Source organism: Macaca thibetana, chromosome 17 (assembly GCF_024542745.1).
Source record: "Macaca thibetana thibetana isolate TM-01 chromosome 17, ASM2454274v1, whole genome shotgun sequence".
Classification (NCBI taxonomy): Eukaryota; Metazoa; Chordata; class Mammalia; order Primates; family Cercopithecidae; genus Macaca; species Macaca thibetana.
Genome location: NC_065594.1, coordinates 25260742 through 25276045, shown reverse-complemented (window position 1 = coordinate 25276045; position 15304 = coordinate 25260742). Strand labels below are relative to the sequence as shown.

General features: G+C 40.1%; 1 protein-coding gene across 7 annotated transcripts in view; it reads right to left on the bottom strand.

Annotated features, from left to right (window-relative positions):
- Positions 1-310: 310 nt before the first annotated feature.
- The window catches only part of LRCH1 (leucine rich repeats and calponin homology domain containing 1), a 204174-nt gene continuing 189180 nt past the window's right edge, over positions 311-15304 (bottom strand). For 2 of the 7 annotated variants that reach the window (XM_050766276.1, XM_050766280.1), the window contains one exon: positions 311-2845. In XM_050766276.1, the coding sequence (XP_050622233.1) occupies positions 2735-2845 (111 nt within the window). In that variant the 3' untranslated portion in view covers positions 311-2734. Of the gene's footprint in view, positions 2846-8450; positions 11711-15304 lie in introns of those variants that run through there. The other 5 variants (XM_050766275.1, XM_050766278.1, XM_050766282.1 and 2 more) reach the window with 3 other exon arrangements.

Sequence of the window (15304 nt, the reverse complement as noted above, 5' to 3'; positions counted from 1 at the left end):
TATAGCCTAGGTGTGTGGTGGGCTATACTACTAAGTGTGTAAATATACTCTATGATGTTTGCACAATGATGAAATCACCTGACACATTTATCAGATTGTCACATGATGCATTACTATATATTCTTTCTCCATACACACATACATACATATAACATACATATGTGCACAGATACATATATATACATTGCATGATTGCTACAATCTCTTTCAGCAGTGACACCCTATGATGGGTGTGTGTGTGTGTGTGTGTGTGTGTGTGTGTGTGTGACTAGGGTCAACCTTTTTGATGGGTAAGTCAATCACAAAGTGGTTTGTACAAATCTGAAGTTTTAATGGCTGTTAAATAATAAAGGAAGGATATTTGCACTATATACATTCTGTCCACTGATGGTACTGTCAGCTGGCCATGCATTTTATTGCACATATAAACAGTGTACAAGGATCTTGAAGACGTCTTAGCCATACACGGACGGCATTTAAAAGAAAAAAAAAGCAATTTTACAGAAGACTGAAGCCATTTACATTACACAGCCAACTTCAAGAAAATAATAAAAATTAATATCAAAAGAAATACTTTAATTTTGAAAAAAAAAAAAAAGTCTCTCGAAACAATGATTACAGAGCTTCATGCCACCATATATACACGTAAAAAAATATTTCAGGACCCCGCATTCTGAATGCCCGTGAAGGTGCAGCAGGCTAAATTCCTACTTATATAGTCAACTTTTGAATGTTGCTTAAATTGTATACACTCTTTGTCCAAAATGTTTCTTTACATCATTATGCTATTTGACAAAACAGGTATTTGTGCAGTACAGAAAAATATTAAAATACATTTTAAGTTAGGTTAAAGTGCACAGTACATCTGATAGGAAATAACTGCTAGCTGCCAATCCAAATTTCTGTTTTCAGAAATCTCCCCCCATCTTCCCAAGAGCGGAGGGCAGCCGTTGTCTTGGTTGATGTTGGTCTGTGCTGACTGCACACTGAATCCTCCTCCTGGTGGTGCCTTTTCTCTTGCGTCCCCCTCTACATTTGTCTTACAAACTGTGCCTGCTGCTGCTCTAAAAACTTCTAATGGCTTTTCAAGGAGGTGAAAGTGCAGTCAGCATTCGCAAGACTTAGAAAGGTTAATTCCTGGGACAGCTGTGATTGCAGCGTGAGTGCGCATGCGTGGAACTGCCTGCAGAAGGCTGCCGTGTTCCGCGAAGCCATCTGTGAATCTCTGAGAGCAGCATGGGTTCCATTCCTTGGCTGGTTCTTCTCTAGCCCTATTTTGTTGCACTTGCTCCCTCCTCAGCCACTCAGCCTCACAAACTCCACTTACTGCACCCTCCCCTTAGCCTGCCTTGGTGGTACTGCCCACAGGTTCACAATGTCTCACTTCTGAGGTTTCACACCAGAGACTGTGAATCTTGCAGGATTTTACAGACTACGTGGAAAACCACCAACCACCAAATTAAAATAACATAAGCACATCTCAGAATCATTTCCTCTTTTAAAACTGGCAGTTGTAAGAAGTGCTGGTTTCCTGATTCAGGTCCTATGTGCCTTAAGTAATTTCGGATACTCAGTCAAAGCTTCCCTTCAAATCCTTTTTGGTTCAACAATCAACTTTTCGTCATCTCCACTTTCCTATACCATTTCTTCATTATCTACCTTTGGTGCAAAGCTCTCTTTAATGTAACCCAAGTTACAGTGCAAAAGTATACTTCAAGACAGATGACGCTAACACTTACTATTTCTTTGTGTTAAAACGTGAATGTTTTGTGCATAGCAAAAGAAGTATGAATCCAAAAAATAATTGTTCACATTTTATCTTCAAGTTTAATATGTCTTTTTTTTTTCCATCACAGCTATTTACAAATAACTTTGGGGTGCTCTCTTGATTTTAGTCAGTTTGTTATATTGGGGGACAGAGGGCTGCTGGAATGTAGGAAACTGGATGGAATGCAGAAATATAAATAAGACTGACGTTCCACAAACCAAAGTGTCAATACTGCCTCCCCAGAAAAGTTGTGTCCCAAAAGCACCTGTTTTTTGCTTTTTTTTTTGGAATCATATACACCAGAAACATGATTACTGAGACCTAAACTACCGCACACCAAAGAGGATAGAAAATAACTCAATATTTATAATATTAAAATAAAGTGTTTAACCACAAAAAAGCAGTAATAAAATAGTTTCCTAATTTACAATTTGCATCCAAAGGATGAATAACAACTCACTAATAAATAATATTTATATAAATATTTTGTATGTCGAAAATAGTTTTGTAAAAGGCAATGGTCTCAAGAAACTTCTTGAAAAATTTGGTGGTGAAAAACCTGATTGTTCCCCCCTCCCCCCACCCCCGACTAAATACATGATGAGTTTGGTTTTAATAAAACGAATGCATCTTGCTGCAAAACGGTTGTGCTTGGCATTTTGGTAATGGCAGTTGGTGAGTGTGGAAAGGATGAAGGAGGGTGGAAAAGGCATTGATGTGCTGCTCAGTTTTTTTTTTCTCCAGCTCCCTCTCTGGTTTCAAGATAAATACCTGTCAAGTCTTAAAGTCGGAGGTCGGCTCTGAAAGGTAGAAAATCCTCCCTTAGACTGAAAATTGTTTCAATGTAACTGGAGTCAGTGAAGTGACAGGCAGTGGGTGGGAGAGAGGGTTAAACAGGTGCCTGGAGCAGAGTTCAGGATCCTGGATGACAGCAGAGTCTGAGCCCCCAGTGGAGAAGGGGTAGTTTCATGTGAATAGAGCCTTCGTTATGGTGATGTCTAGTAATGCTTGAATGGTAATGCCCACTTTGACCAGGCCTTTTTCTTCAAGGATGTGGTGGGGTAGACATAGCTTTTCCTAAAAGGAAAAAGAATAAAACATCAATTTTTAGATGATAGTACTCTCATCATAAAATCCTGCTACATCATTGACGAAAGTTAGGTTGAACACTCTGTAGTATGCCTGTTTGATCACCTAAGCCAAGTTCCTTCCTTTGCTTTCAACCCACTGCAAAGACCTTTTCTATGTTTGCAGAGAAAATGATTTTTTCACACATGCAGATTGTTTCAAAAAGGCTCCTAATCACCATGAAGTCTGCAGATCTAAATATTTAAGAAAGCTTTACACTAAATAACTTGAGCTGGAGTCAGAGAGCACACATCAAGAATATAATAGCTTCTATTCTTATAAAGCAAACTTGCAAATAGCCCCTGACACATTTTAAAGGCACTCAAATACTCATTTGTACCGATCACACATTGTTATACTGACCATACACCTTCATTTAGTTCATTTTACTTCCTGTGACCTCTGGAACGCAGGCAAGTGGGTGGACTGGCAGCCTTTCTTCGTGGTTTATGAACAGTCTTTATAAATTGGTAATTATAACTACAGTCCTCAATAGCCTCCCTTTCAAGACTCTTTCATAAAACTGTCAAAAGCACAAATGTCCTGCTACTCTCCCATGTTGCATTTTTGCTCTTGGGAAATGTCCAGGACATACTATTTAAGAAAAACAATAAGCGTGAGTCACTTCTTGTGTGTAGAACCTTTCATGCTCCACAAACCAGTTTACACAATAACACAATGAAGTAATTTTCCACATTGTTATTTCACCCTGGTCTGATATCTTTCAAGGGAACTTCTTCCAGGGTGTGTCTCCTTGGCTGGGAAAAGACACCACGGCAAATATTCTCTTATTTACTTGAGGACAGTGTGTTTTCCACAGCCCAATGTTTGTTTTTTCTTTTTTCTTTTCTTTGACAGGTAAAAAAAAAAAAAAAATTGCATTTATTTATGGTGTCCAACATGATATTTTGATAAAAGTATACATTGTGGAATGGCTAAGTCAAGCTAATTATCATATGCATTATCTCAGATACTTGTTTTTTTGGTAAGAACACTTAAAATCGAGTCTGTTCTCAATTTTCAAGTACAAAATACATTATGATGAACTATAGTCACCATTTTGTATCCTTTGACCAATATCTTCCCATCCCAACCCCTGGTAACTACCATTCTACTCTCTGCTTTTGTGAATTCAACTTTTTTAGATTCCACATATTAGTGAGGTCATGCAGTATTTGTCCTTCCGTGCCTGGCTTATTTTACTTAGCATAATATCCTCTAGGTTCATCTATGTTGTTGCAAATGACGGGATTTCCTTCTTTTTAAGGCCGAGTGGCGCTGTTTCGAAGGAGAATTTCAGTGGGATCTGCATCCAGCCCTAGGTGATGGAGTCACTGTTCAGCAGGAAGCCAATTGGTGTGCTCTGCAAGGAAGGGCTTCCTCTCACGTGACACTTGCTTGAGGAACCAGATCTTCTTGCTGCCTCAATGCACAACTCTCCAAAAATTACCACAGACACAGGCACGCTGGGCTTTAAAAACTTTCAAAGGACATGCCATGACATCTCCAATAACTTGTTCCACTGTCTCAAATGTCAGTGGGTCTTACTCTCTCACCATCTTACTTCCCTACTTGTAGCAAATTCAGAGAACCTCAGACTTTAACCTAGGCCTTAACAGATGGCCCCATGTCAACAGAAGACAGTTGATTCTTTAAACAACAACTTTAACCGTGATTTCATGTCACTGCTGTGTATCAAACTAGGATTATCTTGTCAATGGCATATCAGGTGAGCATGCAGGTTCATGCTGCCTGACAATTTATTAGCCAAGTATCAACCTGAGAAAGGATGAGGGAGTTCTGACTGAGTTGTGAGCTGTGAGCCAGGCTGTTAACGATGGTGCCTCCTTTTGTGACATGGTGAGGGATGTCTGTGGCCAGATGACAGTGTTCAGCCTCCCCTGGCACCATCTGCCATGGGCTTGTGAAATCACTTGAATCTGGCATTTCATTGTTAAGGCAGGTTCCACAAGGGCAAAGACATGTCTTCCTCATTCTATTGGCTCTGACAGCACCCAAGTCGACATCTGGCTTTGCAGGAAATTGTAAATGGCTGCTAAGTACAGTTAAGCTCCTGGTGCCAGGTATTACTTGGGTAAAATAAGTCTTCACTTCATACCATATGTTAAAATCAATTTGAAATGAAATAAAAAGTTGGATGTTAAAAAAAAAAATCTACAACACCCCTCCCAATAACATAAAGGTGAATATTTAGTACTTTTTTTCTGATAAATGGATGGGGAAGGATTTTCTAAGCTAAAAAAAGCATTATGAAAAAGTCACAAAGGAAAAGAGCAAAACAATTGATTACCTAAATATTTAAAGTTTCCATGTGTTAAAAAAACAAACCCGATTAATGAGAAGATAAGTAACACTTAAATAAAAAAGTGTTTGCATCACATTACAAAGGAAACAATGTGAATGGTGGCTCATGCCTGTAACCTAAGTTCTTTGGGAGGCTGAGGCTGGAAGATCACTTGAGGCCAAGAGTTCAAGACTAACCTGGTCAACATAGTGAGACCCCCCATTTCTTCAAAACAAAGAAAACCAGCTGGGCACGGTGGTGTGCACCTGTGGTCCCAGCTACTTGGGAGGCTGAGGTGGGAGGATCATTTGAGCCCAGGAATTTGAGGCTGTGGTGAGCTATGAGTATGCCACTGCACTCCAGCCTGGGCAATAGAGCCTTGCCACATCTCAAAAAAAAAAAAAAAATTACAAAGCGTTTTATATGACACATAAGCTCAACAAATCAGCAGGAAAAACACTAAGAAATTAATAGACCACTGGGCAAGGAACATAATAGAAATTTTTGAATGAGGGATTTGCTTCAGGCAATGCAGCAAGACATTTTGCTTTTCAACCTCAGCGTTTAGTTATGTGTAGTCTAGAATGTGCCTGAATTCTAGCACTAGTATTTCCATAGAGCCTAATTTCTGCGAACAACACAGCTTATATGGAGCAAGGTATCCTATCCTGTGTCCTGAAAAGATAGTGGCATGTGTCCTCCAATGAGAGACTGACCCCAGTGCCTGATGAGCAGTGGTTCCAGTGGCCTGCAGGGTTCTGAGCTGAAGGCCATGTGAGGGAAAGGCTGGGGGCTCCATAGAAACAGGGATGGGGAGGTATCGAGGCCCCAGCCTCCTGCCAATAGGACATTTGGACACTTCACAGACTGAGTTAGGTGAAGGGCACCCTCTTTCCCAGGCCCTTGTTTTTTCAAACAGTGTTTCTCGCCTTCCCGCTCTCCACATTCCAAGCCAGGTGCAGAGTCCAAGATCCTCCCTCCTGCTTGTATGGCTAGTGATGAGGAGTAAACAGAAGACATAAAAAGGTACCCCTCGAATTCTTCCTGCCTCTTTTCAGATCTCCTGAGGAAGCCCAGAAGTGCCCTCAGATTACTTTGCTGAGGTTGGAGGGATGTAAGAAGACTTGCACAGGAAAACAGAAACCTTATACAAGCAAGGCCGTTCTGGTTATTCTATCACAGGATTGGAATGAAGACTCTGGTGGGAATTATACCTTGAGGTGCTGGCTGGAAGGATGGCCAAGGGGAGGCTTCCAACCAGGAGGCGTCCCAAGAAGGGGTCAGGGCCATTGCCATCACACCAGCCAGGACACTGCATCTCCCACAGAGTGGGGATCCTTGAAGTGTGCACAGAAGCTGGAATTAGGAAGGAATCATGGTAGGTTTACAGCTGGATGAGGAATGACTCAGAAGAGAAGGGCCCTCTAAGGATTAGGCAGGTAAAGTGGCCCTTCCAGCCGGCCCCTTGTTCATAACGGACTTACAGCAGAGACAGCTGTACCTTTATATTGACTTGAAATGAATTTAAGTTGCACTGTTATAGGATCCCAGAGATTTTTGTTGAGAACATGACTGCAGACTCTTAGTTTGCCCATGGGCTTTTTCTGTTGGGTTTCTTTTTAAAGTACCTAGTAGAGTCATGAAGTAGTCTCCTGCATAAAAATAATGCTTCTGACCGCCTTTGAAGAACTCATGCTTCAAGTTACTTCTCCAACGGTAGAATCTATTAGGTTCACCCATATCGCCTCATCCACCCTTCTGAGCCACAGCAAAAGAAGTTGGAAAAGACAACAAGCCATAAAGACTAAATGCTAACTTTCAAAACCTTCTGGGCTACCTCTTACATGCCTGGCACCAACACTACAGATTTGCATTGGTGATTTCTTTATGATAACCCTGCAAGACAGACATTAATATCTCCATTTCACAGATGAGAAAACTAAGACAGAGACAGACTTCAAGTAACTTTTTGACATTAAACAGCTGGTAAGTCCTGGAACCAGGGTTTGAACCACATGTATCTTAGAGCCTGGGCTCTTTCCATAACACTATGCCTCTTCCCATAAATCCCTTATTTAATGGGGTGAATATGTTAGGTCTGTGGTCATGATATAGGAAGAGGTCCCATGGCCCCTGGAGTGTTTTGATGGCAAGTCCCATCAACTTCAATGTCAGGTGGGACCAGCAAATCCTCAATTCAGTGTCAGGGTTCGCTCTGACACTCAGCTCATCTTATTCTGGCAGAAAACACCTGGTGGGAACAGGATGAGCCGTCACTGCCTGGCTCTCCTCCTTCCACAGTTTCTTATGATCCCAAAGGGATACACACTTACTTCTAAGCCAGCCACTAGCCTAAAATGGCATCATCCCACCAGCATATTTCATTTTGTTCAGGCTGCTTCTTATATATAAAGTCCTGGCACTACATTGTTTGAGCCTTAAAACTATCTGTGCGTTACTTTAATGTATGAGAGCTTTAAGTTCCTGCATCAGTTTCTTCAGTGTGAAATGGAGACCATCCAACATCTTACAGAGATTTCTTGTTGCTCCTCCCTGGATTATTTACTTTGCAACCATGCTACCGTCTAGTCCATCCTCTCCCTAGAAAACTTCATTCTCTACACACACATATGCCTCAACCCTAGTCCCTCTCCCCTGCCCACTCCACCTGGCTATTCCTACAACTTCACTAAGTCTCAGTGGAAACACTACCATCCCAGGGTGTGTTCATGGTGCCCTATTCCCCATCAGGGTCAGTTCTCTTTTCCAGAATCCTGTACCTGCTCCACCACAGGTCCTTATCACCTGAATTCCTCTTTACTTGTCTAAGGACCCACTAGATCAAGGGTTGGCAAACTATGGCCTGCGGGCTAATCCAGCCCGCAGCCAGTTTTTGTAAATAAAGTTTTATTGGCACACAGCCACACCCATTTTTGATGTATTGTCTATGGCTGCATTTATGGTACACAAGCAGAACTGGGTAATCCCAACAGAATCTGCATGGCCCGAGAAGCCTAAAATGTTTCCTTTAGGCCCTTTACAAAACAAGCTTGGAGACTCCTGGTATAGACTGTAAGCTTTTTGAGGACCAGGTCATGTGTCGCGGTGACGTTTTTATCCCCAGGGCCTTGCAGAGATTGCTCATTCAGTATTTATGGAATGAATGAATGAACACAAAAATGAACAAAGTTGCAGTCAAAAGCCAGGAAACTAGACTCTGACCACCTTAAAGAAGAAAAAAAGGGCACATTCTATATACCAAATTGATTGTTTATTGAGAACCAATTTTGAAATATGAAGCCTAATTTTTAAAAATCAAGTCTTCTGAAATAAAATAATATTAAAGTATTTGTCACCTAATCCAAAACAATTTTCAGTTTCCTAAAATTATTTAAAATATCATCTCTACTTTTTCCCCATAGGCAAAGGTGCAAAAACCCTTTGTCCTTATGACTCAATCAGGCATCTACATTGGTTTCGAGAGAGAACCCAGCTCACCACGCACTAGTTTTAATTTCTTACAAACAAATAGCAGCGGGCTATCAAGTGCCTTTATTTATCTCTCTTATTGATGAAATTTATACTCAATTGCCATACATTGTAGTTCTGCAGGGCCCCTTCCCACCAGCCCCATTTCATAAGTGTCTCCCCCTAAAAGTAGCAAACCAGAAATCCACAAATAGAAAAGATGATTAGAAATTAGGTGTCACACATTTTAGAAATTCTGACACTGAGTGGAGAGTTGCCACCAGTTGGAGAAACTGGAGAAAGAGAATACAACTGGCTATTCCAAAAACAAGATGTAAATAGATACTTGGCTCCTTTTATCTGACATTGGAGGGGAATACTGAAAAAATGGTCTTTCTTGTGAGGAGGAGATTTAGTAAGCACAATAAACCATTCAGTGACATCCCTACTTCTCAGACTCTAAGGAGGTCAGCCAGGTATCCCCAGTCAAGCTGCAAGGGCAGGCATCTGCAGGCATCCAGTTAGCATATGGGCTGGTGCACGGGTACCTTGGAGAAAAACCACAGAGAAGCTTAATATTCTGATTAGAAATTAATGGCTTGGCAATGGACAGAACAGTTCAAATTTTTGCCTAAAGGACTAAATTAATTGTGTTCTGCTAGTTACCATACTACTAATGAAAAAATATCATCCAATAAATCCCAAGAAGTGCAGCGCATTAGAGTACAGACAAATTAATGACACAAAAAAATCAAAGTGTGTCCAAAGAATACTTTGGATGCCAGAATTAAAATATAAACATCTTTTAATTTGTCTTTAACATGTTTTAATTGAACTGTCAACACTGAAAATTAAATCTACTCTTACATGAGTGTCCTACTCAGTTTTTATTGATATTATTTTAAGGTGGCAACCCAGTAAGTTTTCTCTTTTTTTTCCCATTTTCTCCCCAGAAAGAAGGGAAAAACCACCACAGTGGTGACCATTAAAAAGAAGCCTCAATGCACTGCAGAGCTGGATGGGAATGCTGAGAGCTCATTAATACATGTATCAATGGGTTGGTAAAAACTTGGAATAATCACCCAAAATGTGTTTATTAGGCAATTTATGGCTCAGGGTGCTCATTAGACATTGTACAAAGGGATTTTATTGTGTTACAGGTTGAAGAGTACAAGATAGCACCAAAAGTAATTCAGTACATCTGTGGGTTATTCATATACAACTGAGGTTAATTAGATAACTTCCACATACCCTGTATTTCACCAATCAACACAAAGTCGGCAGGAAAAAAAAAACTCACATAACTCAAGATATTGTCATGTAAAGAATGTTTCCTGTTAGCAAATCTGATCTGACTTAGTAGCAAGGAATCCTTATAAATATATTCTTCTAACTATGTGGGTCTTCCATATTTTCAAGTCCCCTGGATTCATGAAAATGTTCAGAAAAATAAGATTTTCTTCTTAGTAGCCATCTATGAGGGCTGTTTGCATCTTAATAAACTAGAAATTTATCTTGAGGAAGCGAAGTCCATCATCTCCCCAAGCTAAGAAACAGGATTTGGCAAACAGCATGTAAAATAAGGAGGCTGCCTTGACCTTGGAACAAGGCCCTCTCATATTATACAAAGATACCCCTGAATCCAGGGACATTCTGGCTAAGATAAAATTCTTTTTTTTCCTTTTAAATGCAAACTGATCACATTGCTCCAAATGCAGATATAGTTACTATATAATCCTTTGAGCTGACTTAAAAATAAAGCAGTTTGCTAGTCCAATGTCAGTGAAAATCAAGGCTAAATGAACATTTCAAATAATCAGAGTAACTACCTTTTTCTAAAATGAGAGTAATCTTCTTCTTGACTCCTGCCATCATAACCCAAGCCCCAGGACCAAGAATGTTCCACGGCTCATGGCTTTATTTGAAAATGAATAGAGTCGAATCTGTCACATTCTGGACCGGCAGTTATTATGTGAGGTGGCAAAAAAGCAATGATCCGTTCCATTGTTCAAAAATAGAAATCTCTCTGGAAAACGCTTTTCTAAGAGCCTCAAGAGAAGACCTAACAAGGAGTTAAGCAGTAAAAACTGGTGTTTAAGCGGCTCCTCCACATGAGGCTCTAACAGCAACGACACCACCTTCCCCAGAGTGGGCCCTTCTGGCCAGAGGGGCTGGCCAGGGTGGAAGTTGGTGGCAACACTGCCCAGTGCCCTTCGCGGCTCCTTTTTTAGGAAATTAGGAGGAATCCAATCGAATGGCCATCAAGACAGTGTGTGTGCTTGTAGATGTCCAGATAGTATCTCCAACTTGGACAATAGCGGTATTATTAAAGCTTTGTATAGATCGAGTTGGGCCAAAATGTTAGTTTTCTGTCTGCCTTGCAAGTGGCCCCTATACAGCTCAACTGTCTAGACCTGAATTAGAATTCTAGTTCAATACTGACCCAGAGGAAAGACTTCCATATGCTAAATCCCTGTCCTCGACACTCCCGTCTGGAGTCCTCCTCCCCTCTGCCCAGGGCAGCAGCTCACCGGGAGAGAGAGGAGGAACTGCGTGGCACTGCTGCTGGCACTATGTGAATGAGGAAGCATGCGGTGTGCATACACTTTGCAGTCGTCATTGTTTTTCAGTAAGTGAGAGGAATTATACTAAACTGTATTCTACAAAGTTTGTGCTTCTGGAAAATCTGATTTGGTAACGTTCAGCTTCAAAACTCGAGAGATTACTGAAGACATGACAGGGATGGAAGTTTGCAAGGCAAAAGCTCAAAGGGAGGAAGGACCCTGCAAAGGTCGAGGGCGACAGAGAACAGCGTTTGGATGCACGTGCAGACGTTATGCGGACAGAGCATTCCAGTGGTAAGTGATATAGACCAGCACTATAAAGAGAATATGGACAAGACAGAAGCCTATAAGGTCCCTGGAGCGGAGGGCAGAAGTTGGTGGTGGGGCTTTCTCCCCGAGTGCCAGCAGAGTGTCAACAGTCTTTCGAATGTGACGAAAATCCAACTGCAGGATGTCATACGGAGAGCAGAGGTCAGCCTATTCCGAGGGCAGCCATTAGAACAGAAAGAGACAGTGCATACAATTAAAAATACACGGAGGAACAGCTAGAAAGAAGCACACATTTTTGGTTACTAGCAAATGGCAGGAGTAACCCCTTATTTCAAGCAGGTAAGACCCTTTCATCATCAAAGATTTTTAAATCCATTATAATAGGAGAATAGTAGAATACCTATTTTGTGCCAATAGGTCAAAGAAATCCTTCACCCACAATCTGGCCACGGAGGAATGGCATATTCTGCAATTTACACATCATTCTGCCATTCACACAGTTTTAATAGTCAAGAGATCATGTGCTCACCAGTGGCATAAAAATAAGAGATTTTCACTTAGGACATTTAAACTTAACCTTACTAAAGGAAAAACTATAAAGTTTACAATGTAATCCCCACCCTTCCTCTTCATTCTCTTAGTGCATCTTTCACCCTGGTCTGTGTAGACTTGGATATAAAGTAGTTCTCTCTGAAAGTTAACACGCACATTTAATTTTTTTTTTCATTTTATGCTTGTTGATAAACTCTGGGGAATGCTAGTTCTAAATACGTCCCTACATGTGTCAGAAAGTACATTACATTTCATATTTTTGCAACAACACATTAACCAGAAGTCTAGGAAGGGCTTCTTGGATGTGTAGTGAGAGTAGAGAGTAAAAGTACACCCCCACATGGAGTTATTATGTAAACTGCTTCACTACTAAACAGGTTTATTGGGGCAGGGGGAGTAGACCTCTGTGTTTTATCTGCTCAACAGTCACCATGTAAGGAAGCAGAACATCTATTTCTCAGCTAACTGCAAACTAAGAGGCTCAGTTTTCTGTGCTGACTTTCAGCAGCCTACTGCTGTCGGAAAGCAAACAATTGTCTCATACGCTAAATTCCTGAACCAGAAATGACCACAGTTTAAAATTAACAGGAATTCTAATTGATATATTAGCAAGAAAGAAAAGCTGTGGTTTTGTTTCCAAATTAAAGATTGAAAATATGTGTGATCTATTTCATAAAGGCAGTTTTAGTTACGAATTAGGTGAGGCATTTAAGACAAATGTTACGTATATTTTACATACTTTGCTACACTTTTGTCCTCTATTTTGGCCTCACTGCTAAGCGCTATATATCATGGAGCAGCCCAAAGATGTTTCTAAGTTAGAAGTTTTGCCTCACTTGTGTCTGAAGTTAGCTCGATACCCTCAGTTAAGTAGGAATACTACAAAATTAGGTTGGTTGAATAAGATTAAAAACATTCTAATTTTCTTTTATTAATGAAGTTAGAGATACTCTTAACAAAATATTTTTAAGATGAATAAATCATGTTATATGTATTCAGATACTGTATCTCTTCTCAGTGGATCTGGAGAAATCAAGCTATCACTGTTAGAGTTCTCCCAAGAATGAAAAGAGCTACACATAAATTGGATTTCACTGGGAGACAGATGCTGCTCATGGATTTATAGATGAGGAAACATCTAAGAAAAGTTTTCTATCGCAATAAGAATTTTCTATTGCAATGTTGAGCTTGACCAGGGAAATCCAAGCAAAGCAGTCATAAGACAGAAAGCTGATATGCACACTGAAATGTGATTTTCACAAAACTAGTATTTTCATATTAAAAGCAGACGATTCTGTCCTCAGCAAGTATTTCAATCCATTTCCCAGAACCCTAAGGAGCATGTCTGGTCTGCTCTCTGGCAGCACCATCAGACAACTAGAGTCAGATCAACTTTGCAGTTTTCAGTAGTACACTCCTCACGGGGGCAGGCAACACAGACCATTCTTCTCATCCAGGAAAAGATTTCATGATGCCACAGACTCCGGGCTTAATTAAAGTGGGTGAGACCTAGAGTGACAGCCTATAGTGGTTAATTTAAATTAAATCACAATCTCTAAAGAAAAAGGAATGGATCTAAGACTGTCAGGTAGGCAAAAATCGGAAGCACCATGACGAATGTGTGGAGTGTGAGCTGCTGTGGCCATCTGAGAACTGCTCTCTGATTCAACCCTATGTCACACAGCCAACAGTCACATTCAGCCCTTAAAATGGGGCCATGAAGCAAACCGGGGCTGAAATTCCTAATTTCTGACCTGGGAGGTTCAGCCCTTTGTGCTTTCCAAAATTTAGCCTTACTGAGAGGGACGTAGAGATTATACTTTATTTCTTTATGAAAATTAAAATTGGAAAATGCTAAAAAGAAAGGAAATTTAAAGAGGCAAAATTTCACCATGTATTTACAGAGCATTTGTAATCACTGCAAGGCATTTATAAAACACAGTTAATTCACTAAGAGTCCCCAGAGGCAAGTGTGGATGCTAGTGCCCATTATAGTGAACAAAAATCACAATCACCAAAGGTTAAGAAATTCACTTAGGTTGCGCACAACCAGAGTGTGTGACCGAGATTACTACTGGACCAGGTTCCCCAAATACTATGGACACAAAGAGAAATGTAGATAGATCAGGCAGTTCAGGGTGTACTACAGTCTAAATTCTAAGAGCTAAACATATCTAGGCAGAAGTTTTATTTAAAACTTTGGAATGTATTACTTTACTAATATAATTTTAATATAAAAAGTCAATATGCTTACAAAGTATTTTTTAATCTAAAGTATCTTAATACAAGAATGTTCATGGTCATTCTGCAATATTTAAAGCCATAATTCAGCAATGAGGTATAACTTGGCAGGGAGAGGAGAGAGGTGGGGAAGGATTTCCAGTCTTCTCCAAATATATGACAACTAATTGCCAGTTTTATGGACTTAGAGAAAGTTAAATAGGAATAGCTTGGAAATCAGTTGCATCCTTTATAGCTAGAAAAGAGCCAGATTGGCTGTTTTCAATAAATTATGAATTTAAAAGTTGATGTTAATAAAACAATAAACCTCTCTGATTATTCACCCTTAGAATTAACCAACATAAATGGAAAATTAAAATAAATCTAGTAATAAGAATCTCATCCTTCCACAAAGTGTAGTTATGATTTAAATTAACACTAAAGTCATTGACTTGGGGAAGAAAAAGAGGTATAAGGCTCAGAGAAGATAAAGGACCCATTTCTCATATTCTTAAGATTAAAACAAAAAAACAGTAGCTTCCATGTATAGATTGCCTTTCAAAAACAAAAAACTTCAATCAGTGGTATGTGTAATTTCCTAAACCCTCACAACAGGTGTAAATGGGAACACTATTACAACTTTCATATATAAAACCTTTAACACAAAAAATGCAAATATGAAAGTTACAAAAGATAAGGAAAACTCAGCCATAATTCCACTTACATTGACACAATCATCATTAGCATCTGAATGTACTTTAGGGTTTTAAAACTCCCTTTGGCTGACGCAGAAGCTCAAGGACGCCAAGTGACCTGCCCTTGTGCGTGTGGAATGAAACCTTTCTGCTTCCTCCAGCACTCTGAGCTGCCCAGATAGGCAGGAAGGAGCCCTAAGCTGTCAAGGAGTCTACCACTGTCAGCTGAGTTGCTGCCTTTAATCTTCTTCTCTATCTTTTCTCTGGAAACAGTAAAGACGACGAAGGGCTGAACATTTACACAACAGAGTACATTTCTATTCTAACTCCCCTC